Here is an 18274-nt window from a genome sequence, read left to right on the forward strand (position 1 = left end):
TGAAAATAAAGATGTATCATCTCCTTAACTACTTCATTTAATACTTAATCACTTAAGGGTTTGAAAGCATTCATGCTTCCCAAACTTGTCTATCTATTGCCTATGTTAGGACCTTATTTGAAAGTTTGAATTCCGCAGTGTAACTATAAATATCCACTTACGAACTTAGAGAAAGGATTAAATCTATTTCCCACAGCTAACTGAAAAAAAATTATTTGGAATGAATATGAGATAATTATTTCTTTAAATACCTTACACTTGATAGATCTAAAATACATGTTTTTTTTTTTTCCTTAATTTTTGTAATGTCAGGTTGGATCTTCTGGCTTTTTAAATTAAACAGAGTTCTGAACTATAATTATAGATACACCTCTCTTGATGTTTATATATAACGCAAGCTGGGAGAGAAAATTTTACATTTGCAGAATACAGTAATCTGAGAAAATTTAATGATTATATTTCTTAAAAAAGCATAAATCTATTTTAAAGAAAAAAGATTTTAAAAAACAATTTTAGAGCAATATATTCCTTCATGAGCTTTGTTTTCCTGCAGTGCCCAATGATCCACTTGTACCGACTGCTGTGTTAGGTGAGGCCCTAAATCTTTATCATCTTTTCATTGCATGGATGACACCTCCTTGCATGGGTTTGCCCACATACAGATTATTTACAGTGCAGGAGGCAGCTTGATTTTGAAAATAGCCATAGTATTATCAAAGAGAGCAACTGTGTTCAACTCAATATCAGATCTAGTGGATTTCAAATTAGCAAAGCATGCTATTTAATGTATTCTTTAATTCTTGATTGTTAGATTTGGAGCAGTAGTACAATGGCCCTTAATGTATAACTAATAGTAACATGTCAAAATTAGCAGAATGAAGCCAAATGCATACATCTCAGGGTCCAGTGTTGCTTGAACTAGTTTATATGTAAAAGTCTACCTAATGGAAAGGAATGTTTCTAAATCCTCCTAATTTATAACCACAAAAGAACAAATTTACAAGTGAACATTAGGATTATGTGCATTTGCTTTAGCTTTTGTCTTTATTAAGACTATTATAATGTAGGTAAAATTGCTAAAATCTTGATGTGGGGTTTGACATTCTACATGAACCTTATCTGATAAGTAGTGTTATCTTTCAAGAAATTTAGAACAAGCTACTTGGGTTACCACTGTATAACATCTAATACAACTGCTATTGCTAATGACAATTAAGGCTTTTACAGATGTAAAATTATATTATTTTTTAAATCTACCTATATATTTAAGAATGGAATGGGTTTCATTCCACTTTGTACCCTATTCCTTGACTAATTATACACCAATGATTAGTAACCAGCTTGCCTATATGTTCACAGGTTCCATATCAATTTTACCAGTGTTTCTAGTTAAGCTTTAACCAAAGAAATAGGGAAATTATCAGATAAATATATCTTGTAAATTCCAAAATGTCATGTTTGTTATTTAGTATTTTTTGTGAACATAAAACTTTAACTCATATTTTATGCTTGTATTTTTGTTATCCATACAATCAATGTTAAATTGAATTTTTAAAATATTTTGGAACAACACAACTAACTCAGGTAGAATATACCTCTCATTCACTAAAATAAATATTTAAAATTATAATTTTATAATTACTATGAAGGATATATATTCTTAAATAATCTGAAAAGTCAATGTTCTTCATCTCTACTTGCACTCTCCCTTTGATGTCCACCAATAATGGTTAAGAAGTGAACTGGGGATTTGCCCCAGGGAGTGATCTGATCACACAGGGAGGAGCCATAAATGATGATCACTGGGGATCATTAAAGAGACATCAGATGCCTCCGAAAATATCATCTTCTGCTAAGCACTGTAGAATGCTGTCATTGTAAAGTTAATAAATTTCAATTAAAAATATTGATAACTAATTGGAAAAAATTAGTTGCTTCAATGCTAAGTTTCATTACAATAATTTTCTACACATATGTAAAGTCCAAGTCTCATTCCTCCTGTAGATTTACAATATGAACTCATAAAAATACCTTACATCTTTGTTTTCCCATCTGTAAAACAGTATAATAATTCCTACCATACCTTTTTCACAGAATTTTATTATAAAGAGAAAATTAGATCATGTGTATGAGTTTTATAAACTATAAATAATTATTATAATAATTTTTCCTGTGAAAAAGGATTTTCATGTTTAAGGAAAGTCAGATTTAACACAATAGAGTCATGAAGTCTAGTTATATAAACATTCATTATACATTTTATTTAATTTTGAAAGTCAAGCTGGTTTTAAAAATATATTGGCATTCTTTAAAAGCTAACTATCTCATTAATCATATTAGATGTAGAAATGATATGTTGTATTTTTCATCATTCTTAGGATTGTGGTCTTTAGAGTTTTGCATCCAATCGTTTTTGTATTTATAATGCAGTTTCTGAAATCACTTCAAATATTGTTTAACGCTAATGCTTACTGATTTAAAAGGGCTTAGAAACTTTTCATATTGACTAATATTTTTGGTTTTTGTGTTTTACTGCTTCATTGGGTTTAAGTTCCTATAACAGGTAAGTGTATTGCAAAGAACTCTAGAAAACCTTTCAATCAAGGATGTATTTCAAGTTATTATTCTTAAATGTATAATAAGGATAATGATTAGTACACGTACCATCACTACTAGTCACATTATTAGGTGGTTTAATGAGGTGGAAATGTATTGAGATTAATAATGCATATGTGATGATTTTAAAGACCTTACTGCTCATTGTACTACTGTATTAAAGTTTAATGCAAAACAAAAGGCACTGTCTATTTTATATTAGGACACAATCATCTGTAAGATTTGGAATATGGGTGAATTCTGTGTTTCTCACTAAGCCTTTTTCAATTGTAAATATTCTGCTACTCCAGCAGGTAAAAGTGAGCTCTGGGGCTGCTCCACTGAGCCCTGGCTACCTTCCTCCAGCTTGAGTGATTGCATTTTGCCTCTCTGACGTTATCTGTTCTCTTTACTTTTTATCCTTAACTGTATATTCTGCAGCAGTGCCCAAATCAGTTGCTTCTGAATTTAATTTTTCTGGGGAGATGTATTTATTCTTTATGTCGGTCTGTTGATTGTAATATTTTAATAGAAGTAGATCCATTGACTTCGGTCTCATGTTGAGAATAGGAAACTCATGAATCATGTTTATTAGCCAATGTTTTTGTGTAGAGGGGTGGGAAAAATCTGAGTAAAAGACATGAATTCACTTAGGTGGTTAGGTCACAACAGAATCTATCAGGGATTTTTTGATTCAATGTGGTATTTTTAGGAATGAATGCAAAAAATAAGCATTCAGCTTAATAAGAGGGAGTAAAGATAAATGCAATCAAGCTAAATTACAGAGGCACACAAATCTGATTGTAGGGTTCTTTTTTTTTTTTTTTTCCCCTTCTCCAGGAAGAAAAAATGTTTATCATGGGGACAACAATTCATTTTTTGCCATATCCTATTTGTAGAGTTGGTGATAGAACAGGCAAATGTACTAGCACTTGAAATATGTTTATCTGTTAATTAAATATCGTTCTCTACAGTATGCATTATCGTTAAAAAAAAAAAAAAAAGTTCCCCTAAGAGTGTATTTTCTCTTCTGTTAATGAGTATGACGGTATAATGCTTTTCAAAGTAACACCCCTTAAAACATTTGTTTTTTTCTTTTTTTAATTGGTAAGTTTAAATGTGATAAATATGAGCATGCTTCTCATTGTAATGTTTAGTACTTTGGTCATTAAAATACTGTTTATTCTTCATAGGCAAAAATGTTCTTGTTCTTTTCTTCTTATGACAGAAAAAGAATTTAAAGTTTCTTTTCTTTTAAAGCTAATGACACAATTGGGAAGGGACTTACACTTAATTGTGGGTGGTCAGGGATCCAGTTGACTTTTTAATTCATTCATTGGAACGTTTATTGAGTGACTTATGCATCAGGCATTAGGAATAGAAAGAAAAATATTCTGTCTCTGTACTCTGTGTTTGGAATTTAGTGAGGAAAATAGCCAAGTAAATAAATGATCAAAATATAGATTAAGTGAAATGACATGTAAAAATGAATAAGAGGTCATGGGAACATAAAGAAGGAGCATTGTAACTCAACCTGGAGGGGCCAGAAAAGACTTCCAGGGGAGCAACCCACATTTTGCTCCAGAAGCACACCCTGCTTTCTCTCACAGCGTGGCCAGGAGACTCAGAATATGTTTGCAATAAAAACAATAATAGTAATAAGTCAAGGTGGCAGAGGTTGAATATAATTGCACGTGTAGTCTGGCTAGCAGACAGAGTGGCATCAGGGGGTGATCATGTGGAATGCTCATGTTTCCTAGTGCAGAGTGTGCTATGGTAAGAAGCCTCAGAGAATAGGACCACAAGAACAAGAAGAGCAGCCCTTTGGGGATGGGCCACCTAGATCGGGTGTCTCTGAGGGAGGTTGGGATATGGGTGGGAAGGAGTTTGGTCAACTTAATCGACCATGAAAATACCCCTCCACTTGACAGCTGGGTCCTCTGGTCCCACTCTATACTGCTATGACTGCAGATACAAGAAAAAGAACTCAGCAAAATTTCCCACTTAAGCTTTTAAAAGAAGGTCTATCAGATGTCTCCCTGCATCTCACAGGATCTGTTTTCTTGCTGATCCACACACAATATACTCTCACCTCAAACCTTGAGTTTTGTCTTTGGGGATACTGCCTAGGCCTATATGTATGATATTTCTTTCCCAGAATTCCTCTTATTATCAAAAAGATCTTAAGGTCTTAAAATCCTCATTGCATAGATATATATATTAAACAAGATAACTTTGTTTCTTTTTTAACTTCTGAAATCTGAAAAATGCCAGATGAGAACCACAGTGCTACAGCAGAGTCCAGTCGCCTTCTAGACGTACCTCGCTACCTCTGTGAGGGGACAGAATCCCCTTACCAGACAGGACAGCTGCATCCAGCCATCAGGGTAGCTGATTTACTGCAACACATTAATCTCATGAAGACATCAGACAGCTATGGGTTCAAAGAGGAATATGAGGTGAATAAGTTTCGATACTGTGTTGAATTTGATTTTTAACTAGGATACTCAGTGGAATTTAATCTTTTTTCCCATCTTTAACACAACAAGGAGGAGATTGCTCTGTAGGCTCTCTAATCTAGTGTTTATCATGGGAATGGGAAGGGAATGGGGAAAAAGCACTTCTCAGAGATATATCTGAGTCTAAATTTATTACAAGAATCTTTAATGTTGGATTCCATAATTTATTTTACTATGGTATTAAAAAATACTTTGTGTATCTTCTCATGCAAAAATCAAGTAGCAATACACTTTGGTTCCCATTGTTCCATTACAGATTCTATCATTTGAATGAATCAAGTAGCAGGTACTTCTCTGCCTTTTCGTTTGTTGACCTTATGATTGAGAAATCAAATGAAGCTTTGTGCTCTAAATGTACTGCTTGCCACTCTCAGTTTAATTTTATGGATTATTGGTTGAGGGTAGCTGAGAAAAAAAATAGAGCACTGCAAATCTGGTAAACAACACTGAGAAGCTGAAAGAAGGCAGTGGGAAATAATTTCTTCCAACCTTATTTCCCCTTCCTACTCAAACCAAAATACCAGGACTTATCTTACAAAGGCAGTGATTTAAAACCAAACATTCCAACTAATGTAATATAGCAAAAGGGAAATAGTTCCTTTGCCACCCTTCACTTACTGAGAAATACCAATCTGGAGCATGGAAGGAAGCCAGCCCACTCCCCATGAACACATCACAGTACGCACACATTTAAAGTGAAAGAATCCAAGTAATATTTGGCTTTGAAAAGACCATCCAAAATACATCCAATTTCATGAAGAATCTTTTAAACTCCATATTTTATCTATGGATTACTTGAATACCTTAAATTAGGAGTGTTAATTATCTCTGAATTTTGAAAGTTGATTTTAGATATATGCCAGAAACACTATGCCATGGTAACAAAATAAGTACAAGGAATTAGACTATTCTGTCAGAGCTGGTTCTTTTTGTTCATTTCATGTGTATTCCTGTGTACCTTGCTTCAAAGACCATTGGCCCTTTGAAGACCCCATTTCCTGTGTTGAGCAAAGTTTAAGTTCTTTTGCAAAACGAAATTTACACCCATTTTAAATTGCTGTGTGTGGTAATTAAACTAGTCAACAAATTCATCCGTTCCCAGATTCTTGTAAAAGAGGACTCTATTTTAATTTTTATATGGTCCTTTGTTGTAAAGACTCAGTCCTTTTCATGATCTTCAAAGAAACTCAAATGTGATGTATTGCACACAATTTAATGAATAATTATGGAGGGAAGCAGGTTTTCTTTCTACTGTTATAAATGCTAAATGATGCACATTTGAAAGACACTCATTAAAAGTTTTTTTGCAGTTTTGATGCATTATCATTCAATACGTTTTGAAAAGAATGCTACTTTTCTACTTCTACCTCTCGTTATAGTGATCTTAAATTTAAAATACTTTCAAGGTCCATTTTTTTTTTCTCTAAAGTTATTATTTTGTCTTTAATTTGACCTCAATCCAATTTAAGATGAACAAGTATGAATCCAACAAAGCGGCTTTGAGGTCTGAGAATGAAACTTGTTTACTACTGTGGGATTCCTTTCCTCTCTGAGAAAGTGGTTTTTACTATTTGGGGCTTCCGAACAGATAACCTGATTTTTAAAAAGGAATTAAATTCAGTCTGCTTATTCATTTTGTTTTTCCAGAGCTTTTTTGAAGGACAGTCAGCATCTTGGGATGTAGCTAAAAAAGATCAAAATAGAGCAAAAAACCGATATGGAAACATTATAGCATGTAAGTTCCCATACAATTCTTGGTGAATGTAAATATTATATGCTTATATGGTTTTAAACCTTAATAAAAATCCCAGAGAGTGGTGTGTCTGTTTATGAAGTAATCTATTTCATATTAAGACAGCATTTACAGTCAGGCTCAGGGGCTCACGCCTGCAATCCCAGCACTTTGGAAGGCCAAGGCGGACATATCACCTGAGGTCAGGAGTTTGAGACCAACCTGGCCAACATGGCAAAACCCTATTTCTGCTAAAAATACAAAATTACCCAGCTTGGTGGCACGTGCCTGTAATCCTAGCTACTCAGGATGCTTAGGAAATAGAATTGCTTGAACCCAGGAGATGGAGGTTGCAATGAACAGAGATTGTTACTGCACTCCAGCCTGGGCGACAAAGCAAGACTCCATCTCAAAAAACAACAAACAAAAACAACATTGGCTATTAGCAGTGATTCTGAAATTGTCATCATCCTCATTAATCAAATTGACTCAGCTACTTCACCCTGTGGAGATAACTTGCTGTTTGATTTCATGTTTGTACATAAATGCATAGGGTGTTACTGAACAGCTAAGACTATCAGGATAATGAAAAAGATAAGATACTTTCAGTTATAAACTGTTTTAACACCCCCATCAAACATATTCAAGACTGGGGTGTTATTCTTTCCACATACCTTTAATTCTTACTTGGAGGCACTGTCTAAACTCCAGTTGTTCGGTATTATTTATCATTAGGGACTTCCTCCTGAGTAAGTCCTCAAGATATACACGGGATAATAAAGTCATTATCAGACAAAACCACAGATCAGTAAGGAAAGTAGCAGGTAGTTTAACTTGTAACTAGCTGCTGATTTACCTAGACCACTCTATTCTGAATTTAAATTATTTTAAAGTGTCTTATGAATAGCTCAGAATCTAACCTTGATTTTCAGGGAGTAAGAAACTGAGAGCAGGAATTCAAAATTCACTTTTTAATTCTGTAGCTCATTTGCTGTAAAGTGCAGAAGAAAAGGATCCAACCCATTTAAAGTCATGACTAAGAAGCAAAATTAGAAGTTAAGTCTAGTTCAGTTATGTGGACAATTATATGACTCAAATGATTACTTACCAGACAATTTCATGTCTCCTAAACACTAACTATGAAGGTTCAAGTCAGTGAAGCTTGAGTCACAGAGTATTATAAATGTAATAGCAAGGCTCACTAAAGTTCTTATACTTCTTCAAAGGACTGATTTGGTAGTAATATACTATGGATAGACTATGGGCAACCACTGAATTCTTTGGTCTCAACCAATGACATTGCCTCAGAACAGGGAGAAAATTTAACAGCTCATATTTATTATTTAAAATTTTTAGATGATCACTCCAGAGTAATTTTGCAACCCGTAGAGGATGATCCTTCCTCAGATTATATTAATGCCAACTATATTGATGTAAGTATTTTTATAGTTAAGTATGTCTACTTTATTGACTTATATATATGAACCTTTTTGCCCATTACCTATAAAGCGATTGCTAGCTTTTTAAAATTTAAAAGTACAAACTGTACACTTTTCCTTGTTCTACGTCCTAGTACTTACTGACGTTGTTGTGCTTTCTTTCACACCTGACTTTGGTTTGGGCTGTAGATTTGGCTGTACAGGGATGTAAGTACCACTATATGTAAATAACAGCACCCTATTATAAATACAAACGTTCTTAATTACAGTTATTACTAATGCTCTCTTACTACTAGTTATTTCTGCATGCTTCACCTAATTAGCTTCATACAATGTATCTCTGTTCGTTTTTTTGTAATTCTTTCACATGCGTAAAGATCTATTTTACCTCCTTCCCTTTTCTTGTGTAGAAAAACAGGACCATTTTTAGCTTTGACAATTTATTATGTACTCGAGTTTTATTTGTTGATGATTTCTGTTTCTGGCTTTTATTCTTACCCTTCCCTAAACATATGTGAGAAGCTGGATAGTATGATGTGTATTAGTGTGACTGAAATTTTACTTTTTACATTTGACTTCTGATGTTAAAATGAGTAGGGAGACTATTTTGTGATGTGTTGTATTGGCTTCTAAAGTAAGAAAATTACTCAGGCAAAATAATTACTAAATTTCAATTGTAAAATACACATATCACACATATATATCGAATCACAGAAATGAAAAAGTTTGCTTCTATCATATATTTCACTGTTAAATTTTGATTGCATATATATCTACATGCAAATTCTTTATTTAAAGGAAGTAATTATCAAACAAAATATAAAACATTCTTAAAGGGCAATATATTACATTACCTATAAGGAGGACAGGCTCTTTGTGATACCACCTGGTTCATAATCACACTGGAGAGCTTGGGAATGTTATTTCTCTCTCTGTACCTCAGTTTCCTTATCTTTGCAGTGGGGATAATAATAATAGTACTAACCTCATCACTTTGTTGCGAGAATTAAATGAAGTCATGCATGTTGAGCATTTTGCCCAATGCCTAGCACTCATTAAACTTCAACTTTTTTCTTTTTACAATTAAAATCTAGGTGTGCTGTAATTAAATTGATTCATAATATGTGTAATTATAAGACAAAAGGTGGGGGTGTTAAGTATGGCAGCATATGTATACTTTTATATACATAAAAGATATGAAACCTAGGACCCAACATTTTCTAATTTCCATAAATAGGAAATAATTTTCTTTACATTTATTAAGTTCACATTTTAGAGTTTATGTTATGAATTGTATGTATTTAGTTGAATTAATATATTTTATAAAGCATAGTATATGAGTATATGGGTTCAATTTCTGATCATAATCTTACTCTTATTCATTAAATTTATCAAACATGTCATTATGTAAAACTAAGCTAATGGTCTAATTTTTAGAATAAAATAATCAACAGTTCTATGAAAAATTTGTAATTGTTCTTACCTATTTACTTTAACCTGGGTTTTCTGCCAGGACATGTACACTGGAGCCTTGTTATAAAACTATTTCATGGTTCATACTGTAGGACTGTATTTTAAATAAGACTTGTTATCCAGTCTTTCTGTTAAGACCCCAGTGTATTTTGGTCTATTTCTATACAATTTCATAATTTTCCCTCTCCCATTAGTTCATTATATGTAAAAGATATAAGTATATACTTCGGCAATTGGTATTTTTTTAAGAACTGCAAATACATATAAAGCTTGGAAAAATTTTTCCATAAAACATTGTGCTATTTTCCATAAAACATTGTGGTATATTAAAAAGTTGAAATCTTCCAAATTTGCAACGTCATACTCCTGCTATTAAATTTTAGGTTGGAGATCTCAGTTCACATGTATTTATATGTGTATTGAGTTGCCCACACCAATAAGTGGACAAATTGTACCACAGACTTTCACTAAGGCTCATTTGTAAATATGCAACAAATTCAGAACTTAGGATCATATCATCAACATTTTTGCAACTTATGCTCTGTTGGTATTCAAACCAATTGAGAGCGACTAGCAATCTATTCCTCCTCAACAGAACTTTTAGCACACTGAAAAAAAATACTAAATTTTTACTCAAGATAAGATGCATTTTTAAAAACTCTTCTTTCCCTATATATATATATATGTGTGTGTACCTATAATTATGTGTGTGTAAATTAACATTGTGAGCACGCACAAAATAGTTTTTGCATATCCCTGAATGTATTATTGAAAAGGAATATTCTCTAAAAATCTCAGCAGGACTTTGATTGGATGCACACATGCATTGTCCAGCTCTAACATTGGAATGTTCTGTTATTTTTTTTATGGTTCTAATATGTCCTCGTCCATTTGTAATGCAGTGTGTTGTACTTTTGGATGATAAAATGAGAATTAATATTTTTAAACACTATTTTACCAGGAATGAATGACTAAACATTTACATGAAGGCATAAACATTTTAGTGAAACCAAACAAAATCTATGAGGTTATATTCCATGGCAAACAAAAATAAATTATACAATATATATTCCAATCAGAGCCTTTAAAATATTTAATTTTTGTTTTATGTTTACCTTTCAGATAACATAGGTTTGAGAAGTGAACTATGTGTTCACTACTCATTTCTGGACTTTTTATTATAACTTAATGTTAACAGGTGGTTGTCTTCATCTTTTTATGCCTTCATTCATTTATTTCTGATATTGATGTAAAATGATAACTAATTTGTTCTCCTATTTTAGGGCTACCAGAGACCAAGTCATTACATTGCAACCCAAGGTAAAACTTTGCCTTGTTAAATGTTATAGAAAAAACAAACTTGCTTATTCATCTATATAGTGGTTTTTATTTTTTTTAATTTTATCTTAGTAACAAAAAAATCAGCCCTTCTGATTAACACTGCTCCTTACTCATTTGTACAGTACAAATTTGTTATGTGTGTAAAGCTTATATAAATTCAAGCTTGATTTACTTTTAATTAAAAGTAAAAGAAAAGCTGGTAGTGGTTATTATGATTTGATCCTTGTTATACAGATAGGTCAGAGCACTAGTCCATAGTGCCAGCCAGAGGAATTACTCATTTTTGAGAAAAGGAAAAAGAAGTCTCATATAAGAGGCCTGTCTTCTTGCAGCAAGTTTGTTAATAGTACCCAAGACCAATATTGTTATAATGAGCTATTATACTGAGCAATTTTTTGACAAGTCAAGACTAAGACAAAACAAAGAGATGGAATTTAGTCAAGTTAATTCTTCATGGAAAATAATAAGAAAGTAGAGAGATCTGGTTATAGTGGTACACTGGGGAGTAAAAGTATCCAAACAAACAAAAAGCATCTGTAGTTATCTCTCTAAATTGACTACTGGCCCTCAGAAGAGAAACCTGTACATCTATTTTATATAAAAGGAAAGTAAAACAAAAGCTAGGTTTACTCATTTGACAAGGGTCATTTTTCTGTGTTTTCACATATGTTTGGAGTAATTGAGTTCAGTTGTATACTCTTTAAAGTTAGAAAGATCAACCATAGTGTGAACAATATTCAGTTTTATGGTATTCAGTAGAGAATAGCCCAGCACATGCTTTTGCAGTTTGGAGATTATATAATGATAAGATTAGAGTATGTCCTTACGTGTAAGGATATGTTTTTTATTGATCCCTAAACATGTAGTATTTATAAATAGTGGGCACTTATTTAATTGGTAATATATGCTGTCTGGTTGATGGTGGTATAAGAGTTCTAGTTTTTACATATATTTGAAGATGTGTTAAAATGACTTAGTGACCGATATAAATACCCAAGAAACTAGTGATAGTGTCTTCTAAATTGGGAAGTATAGAGGGCAAATTGAAAAGAAAAAAGAAAAAAAAACTTACATATGCCTATGGTTTTGCCTATTGTGAGAATTTAGATATGAACTGGATTTAAGTATTTTCAGTGACATTTTGCGCTGGACATTTTTTTGGAATTATTTCATTTACTCTGTTTCTTATCTTAGCTAAACTTCTTACTAACTACAAAATTCCTTTGATAACAATATTCTAATTAATTTCTTCATAGGTCCCGTTCATGAAACAGTATATGATTTCTGGAGGATGATTTGGCAAGAACAATCTGCTTGCATTGTGATGGTTACAAATTTAGTTGAGGTTGGCCGGGTAAGAGGAATAAAAAGAATTTTTTTGTCATAAAAATGAATCTAGTTGAGAGGCAGCATATAAGATACTCAAAATAGAATATCATCCAATTGTTTAAAAAAAATTATAGGCACAGCATTTTAATTGAGTACCTCTAAATAGACCTTGAATGGCTGAGAAATTATTTGATTTCTCATTGAGTAACAATATAAGCTTTAATTTTGTACTAGAATCTAATTGCATTATCAGGCTTGTATATTTTTTGTGAGACTATATGAACTCTGTTTATAGTATAATAGTTTTTTTTTTTCTCATTTATAGATTTTTAACTGAGTTTTAATTGTGACCTAAAGAGTTATTGCTGGAATTAAATCACCTTGGCTAATTAGTAGTATATATTCAGGTCTATCTATGTATTCTTTTTGTCACTTAGGTTAAATGCTATAAATATTGGCCTGATGATACTGAAGTTTATGGTGACTTCAAAGTAACTTGTGTAGAAATGGAACCACTTGCTGAATATGTAGTTAGGACATTCACCCTGGAAAGGGTAAGTACTCTAAAATTCTATTTTAAAAAGTTATATCAAAACTGCTTTTTGTCTTAAAACCTTTGTCAAGTTCTGTTTTCGTGATGCTATAAAATCCATTCATTCATGTATTCATTCCACAAATGTTTATTTAAGAGTTTACTATGTGCCAGACATGTTTCTAAACCTTGGGGCACATGTTAAAATCTCCTCTTGTCGATCTTATAGCCGATTGAATTAAGACAGCAATAAAAATAAATAAATCAACTAATATACATCATGACAAGTGCTATAGAGAAAAATAATGTTAGGAAAGGAAGTAGAGAATATTATTGAGGCAGGGGGAAGAAATGGTTTACAATTTTGAAAGGATGATCAAAGAAGAACTCATTGTTAAGGAAGTAATATGAGTAGAGACCTGAAGTAAGTGAGGGAGTGACGGGTTATGTCCAGGGCAGTAATGTTTCTGACAGAAGAGAGAGTCATTTCAGAAGCCTGGAGGCATGTGTAAAGATGTTAGAATGCCAGACAGTCAGCAGGCCAAGATGTTCAGAGATCCATAAGTGAAGGGGAAAGGAATACAAAATGAAGGCAGAGAAATCACAAAATTGGATAAGTGGTGCTTTGTAGGCCATGATGATTTTAGTTCATACTAAAACTGAGTTAGGCTGCCATTGTAGGGTTTGTGAGCCCAGGGATAACATGGTCTGATTTTTATTTCTAAAAGGATCACTCCAAGTGTTACATTGCAAAGAATAATGTGAGGTGGCTGGTATAGTAGACTGAAGTGGAATATAGTAACAGTGAAATACATTTTGTGGTAAAGCTTGGTAGATTTGACCACATAAAACTGTGAAATTACCTGTGGCACAAAATTTTATCAAAGGTACATACACACAAAAGAACCTGGTGATTATTTATTAATGTCCTTAATTTATAATGTTAATACCGGTAGAAGAAAAAAACACTAGAATCTCTGAAGAAACACAATTGTTAACATGCCTATTAAAAATGTTTAACCTAGTGTACTGATATACCATTTTGTCCTTTCAAATCAGCTAGAACTTTAAAAAATAATCCTCATTGAGTGTTAGAATGTGTTGAAACATATTTTTATACATTACTGATCATAGTTAAATTGCTACAAACCTTCTTTAAATCAATAAAACAATGTATCTCCAGAGCTTTAAAATAGTTATGTCCTTTGAGAAGTTAACTTTCATGAATCTTTCCTAAGGAGTTTATTTAAAATATAATGAATTCATTTATAGCATTAGAAACCTATAGATAACCATAAATGGCCAACAATAGAGAAATAGTTGAATAGTATTTTATAAAAATATTTGTGAGTTATCCTACCAACACGAAAAAATTAGGCAAAATATTAAGTTGAAACTAGCATTATACAGAACAACATAATCATGATTATTGTAACTATAAAATATGTATGAAAATTTCTTAGATAAATCAAGTAGAATAAAATAAGCAATTGATATGGGAGATTTCACAGAGAACCATTAAGCTTGATTTAATGAATAACTAGATCATATTATTAAAAAGAAAATGTAGAATATACAGTCTCTTAAGTTCATACAAGTCTTATAAAAATCAATGATGATCTTAGTGATAAGGAAAATCTGAATACGTACAAAAAGTTGAGATATTTCCAAAATCCAAGAGAAAGCAGTAACAAACCACTGATCAATGACCCCAGAAATTAGCCTATTAGAAGTTACCGAATCCTCTTCTGAATAATCCTTGAATGATTTCCTCAAAAGTACAGTTACATTATATAGATCAACAGTTTTACATCAAAATTTACCTCATTATTCTGTAAGAAAAATTTACACCCATAAGTGATTTCTGTTTTGAAATGTGCTCTGAAATCACGTGAAAAGTTGTAACATTGAAAGATCAGGAAAAGTAGAATAGAACAAAGGAAAAATTAAATATAAAAAAGAAACAAATGAGAAAAAAGAAATAAAAAGCTTGTTTATTGAAAAGATCAATAAAGTAATTAAACCACTATCAATTCTAAATGAGGTACAATGAAAACAAAATACGCAATATTAGGAAACACAGAGGGACATAGCCGTTATACCTGCTATTAGAAAAGCTATAGAAAATATTATATATAAACCTAAAAATATAACTTTTAGTCTAGGACACTGATTTTCTAGCAAATGCTAATTCTCAAAAATTAGATCATGAAGAGTTAGAAGCACAAATAGATGGTAAAAGAAAATAGAATGATTGTTAAACTTTATCATTAAAATTGCACTGTGATTTTAAAGTTAAAGTTCCTTTATCCTTTAAGGAATAGCTAATGTCTATGTCTATGTTTTAAAAGTTAGCATAACGTACTTGGAATCCTAGGCAAGAGAATCATCCGAGCCCGGAAGGCAGAGGTTGCAGTGAGCCAAGATGGCGCCACTGCTCTCCAGCCTGGACAACAGAGGGAGACACTGTCTCCAAAAAAAGAAAGAAAAAAAAAAAAAAGAAGGTTAGCGTAATGGTGATAACAGAATCAGATAACGATAGCATTCCCTGGAGCACTCATTCTCTCTTTCACAATCTCTTTCTTCTCTCTCTTCCCCATGCACACACACATTGCAGACCAGTTTCATTCAAGAACATGAAAACATTCAAAATAAAATATTGAAAATTCTGATCTAGGAGTGAATTAAGAAAATATCACTACATGAGCTATTGTTTTTTCCCTAAGAATGCAAGAAGATTGCAACTAGTGGGAAATCTAACAGGATATTTTATTATGTCAGTACATTAAAGGACCAAAACTGTATGACTTTATTAATAGATAAATGCATTTAATTTTATGTTCAAAATATTTATAGTAATACTCTAATTAGGGAAGTTAAGAGACATCCTAAACCATGATAAAGGTGATTCAACAATACCTAGTAGCAGCCATGTTAAGGAATGAAGAACTAAAGACTATTCGTTTATCATAAAAAACTAGTATAAAGATTATATTACTACTTCTACAATCAAGAATGTTATGTGGATAATCAGTGTCTCTAATATTAAACATTTTTGGAAGTTTTAGCAAATGAAATAAGGCAGCAAAAGGAATAAACTGTGTAACTACTAGAAAAGACAAATTATTTTAAGATGAAAGGATTTATACCAAGAAAACTACAGATAATATTTTTAAATGGGATGTATAAACATTTATTTAAATGATTAAATCTGCATAAATAGTCATAAGTTATAGCTTATCTTTATATTAGCAATAAGCAGAAATAAGAAAATATTACTAAATAATCTTTAAAAATAAAAAGTGCCAAACTATCTCAGAATATATTTAATAAGAATGATACAGTTCCTGGTTGAATAAAAACACAACCGTGTACTTATGGATACACATAATATGTGAATGAGTGCAGACATGCACCGTGTTCCAGAATATAGGAGTAGTTGATATTAATAACACTGTATGGATATAATGCAATCCTATTTGGAAAATCGTTGGATTTTTTTTTCTTATTATTTAGAACAAGAAAAGGGGGGGGGTTTAACCATATATTTGAAAATCACTCAGAAAAATTAAAAAAAAAAACATTAGGGAAATAGGCGCTGACATATGAAAATGTACTAAAAAGAGCAAATCCTATAAATGTAATAGAAAGATAAAGGGAGGAAGGCCCATCCAGCAACTCTAATAAAAGAATTAATATAGAAGGAGTCAAGTAATACCTAAAATCAGGCCTTGAAACAATTTTTGACCTTCTTCACTAGAGTTGAAAAGTAGCAAAAGGTGATTTTCCATTGGGGTGATTCCGTGGTGATGCTTATCATTGTGATTGTTACAATTGTTTTTTCATCCCTGCTTTGTGTAGGGCATTGTGCTAGGAATTGGAATTAAGAAAACCTTTAAGAAATGATCACTAACTTCCAAGGTTTTGGTGATACTGGTCTGTATAAGATTGAATCTAAAGATAAACTTTTCCTCAATTTTGTTTATTCCATGTAATGTGTCTACCTTTTCTGATTGAACAAGTGAGACTGAGAGTTTACAGATAGTTCACAATAGAATTTGAATTATATAGATTAAAGTGGGATTTTGTTTCCTTTTGCTACAAATGTGAGTTCTTAAAAATAAATTCTGCAGTATTTAATCTATACCTTCCAAGCTGTGCTACCTCAATCTACAGCCTTCTCCTAACACAAAGGAAGGAGAAAGCTTTGAAATGTGCATTTCTGTAGCATTCTCTTAAATCAACCCAATGGGAGAGCAGCACAACAGCAGATGCTTCACTTCTTTCATTTTGTATTTGTGTTACTATAATACTGTGCTGAATTATTTCACAGAGCTAAGAAAAATAGTTTGCCCAAAGAACAGTTTAGCTGCCTGTATATTTTCACAAGCCAATCTAGAGCAGCACTGTCCTGGAAAATCCCTACATGCTATGCTTCAAAACCATTTTCAACATGGATAAGCAAGGCATTAAAATCTCTTTGTGAGGTGAGAAGCTGGAAAGTTGCTTTTATACACCACTTGAGAACTCAATGCGTTGGGTCAATAGGGCTGCATTTTAGCTTTCCCATTTCCTTCTTTTCCCCTAATAATTTAATGTGTTGTCATTTCCAGCAGAAACAAGCTGTCAAAGTAAATAAAATTTACCCAGACTTTTAGAACTGAGCAAGACTTCTAATTTTCTTTCTTTGGCAGTTGTCTGACAATAAAGGTAAGCTCCTAGTCCATGTTAGGCCTTCACTTTTTTTTTTTTTAATTTTAAGAAAAGGCATAATCTTTGGTAAAGTTTTTATTGTTATCATTGTCAGTTGGGTCTGTACCCACAATTGTGTTTAATGGCTTTATTTTGGCCATTAAAATGGCTTTTGAAAACATTTATTTCCATCTTTGCACAGAGGGGCTACAATGAAATCCGTGAAGTTAAACAGTTCCATTTCACGGGCTGGCCTGACCATGGAGTGCCCTACCATGCTACAGGGCTGCTTTCCTTTATCCGGCGAGTCAAGTTATCCAACCCTCCCAGTGCGGGCCCCATCGTTGTACATTGCAGGTGAGTGGTGGTCCAAATGGTGTTGACTTTATGCAATCAGCTTATTTTAGAGTGTCAAGACAAGGCTTTTGAGCACAAAAGCTAATGTGTGCTTACAAAGTTCCAGCTTGCTTGTATTATAGATAAAGTAAAACAGCAATAAAATAAAAGTTGTCTGTAAGTAGTCTATAAAACAGGAATTTAAGAAATACATACATTCATCCTAATGTGTGTAGTGTTATCCACAATTTAAAGTATAGAAACTCTGCCTTTTAGTGGCAACATC

The 18274-nt window shown here is 32.4% G+C and overlaps 1 protein-coding gene across 7 annotated transcripts in view; it reads left to right on the top strand.

Moving 5' to 3' along the window:
* Positions 1–18274, top strand: part of PTPRK (protein tyrosine phosphatase, receptor type, K) — a 594458-nt gene that overhangs the window by 559629 nt on the left and 16555 nt on the right. For 2 of the 7 annotated variants that reach the window (XM_012002303.1, XM_012002304.1), the window contains exons 16-22: positions 4870–5054; positions 6762–6849; positions 8203–8279; positions 11042–11078; positions 12356–12453; positions 12866–12982; positions 17855–18009. In XM_012002303.1, coding sequence (XP_011857693.1) covers positions 4870–5054; positions 6762–6849; positions 8203–8279; positions 11042–11078; positions 12356–12453; positions 12866–12982; positions 17855–18009 — 757 coding nt within the window. Of the gene's footprint in view, positions 1–553; positions 590–2551; positions 2564–3435; positions 3791–4869; positions 5055–6761; positions 6850–8202; positions 8280–8474; positions 8493–11041; positions 11079–12355; positions 12454–12865; positions 12983–17854; positions 18010–18274 lie in introns of those variants that run through there. The other 5 variants (XM_012002305.1, XM_012002306.1, XM_012002300.1 and 2 more) reach the window with 4 other exon arrangements.

The sequence above is a fragment of the Mandrillus leucophaeus genome, unplaced genomic scaffold (genome assembly GCF_000951045.1).
Source record: "Mandrillus leucophaeus isolate KB7577 unplaced genomic scaffold, Mleu.le_1.0 Scaffold682, whole genome shotgun sequence".
Taxonomy (NCBI): Eukaryota; Metazoa; Chordata; class Mammalia; order Primates; family Cercopithecidae; genus Mandrillus; species Mandrillus leucophaeus.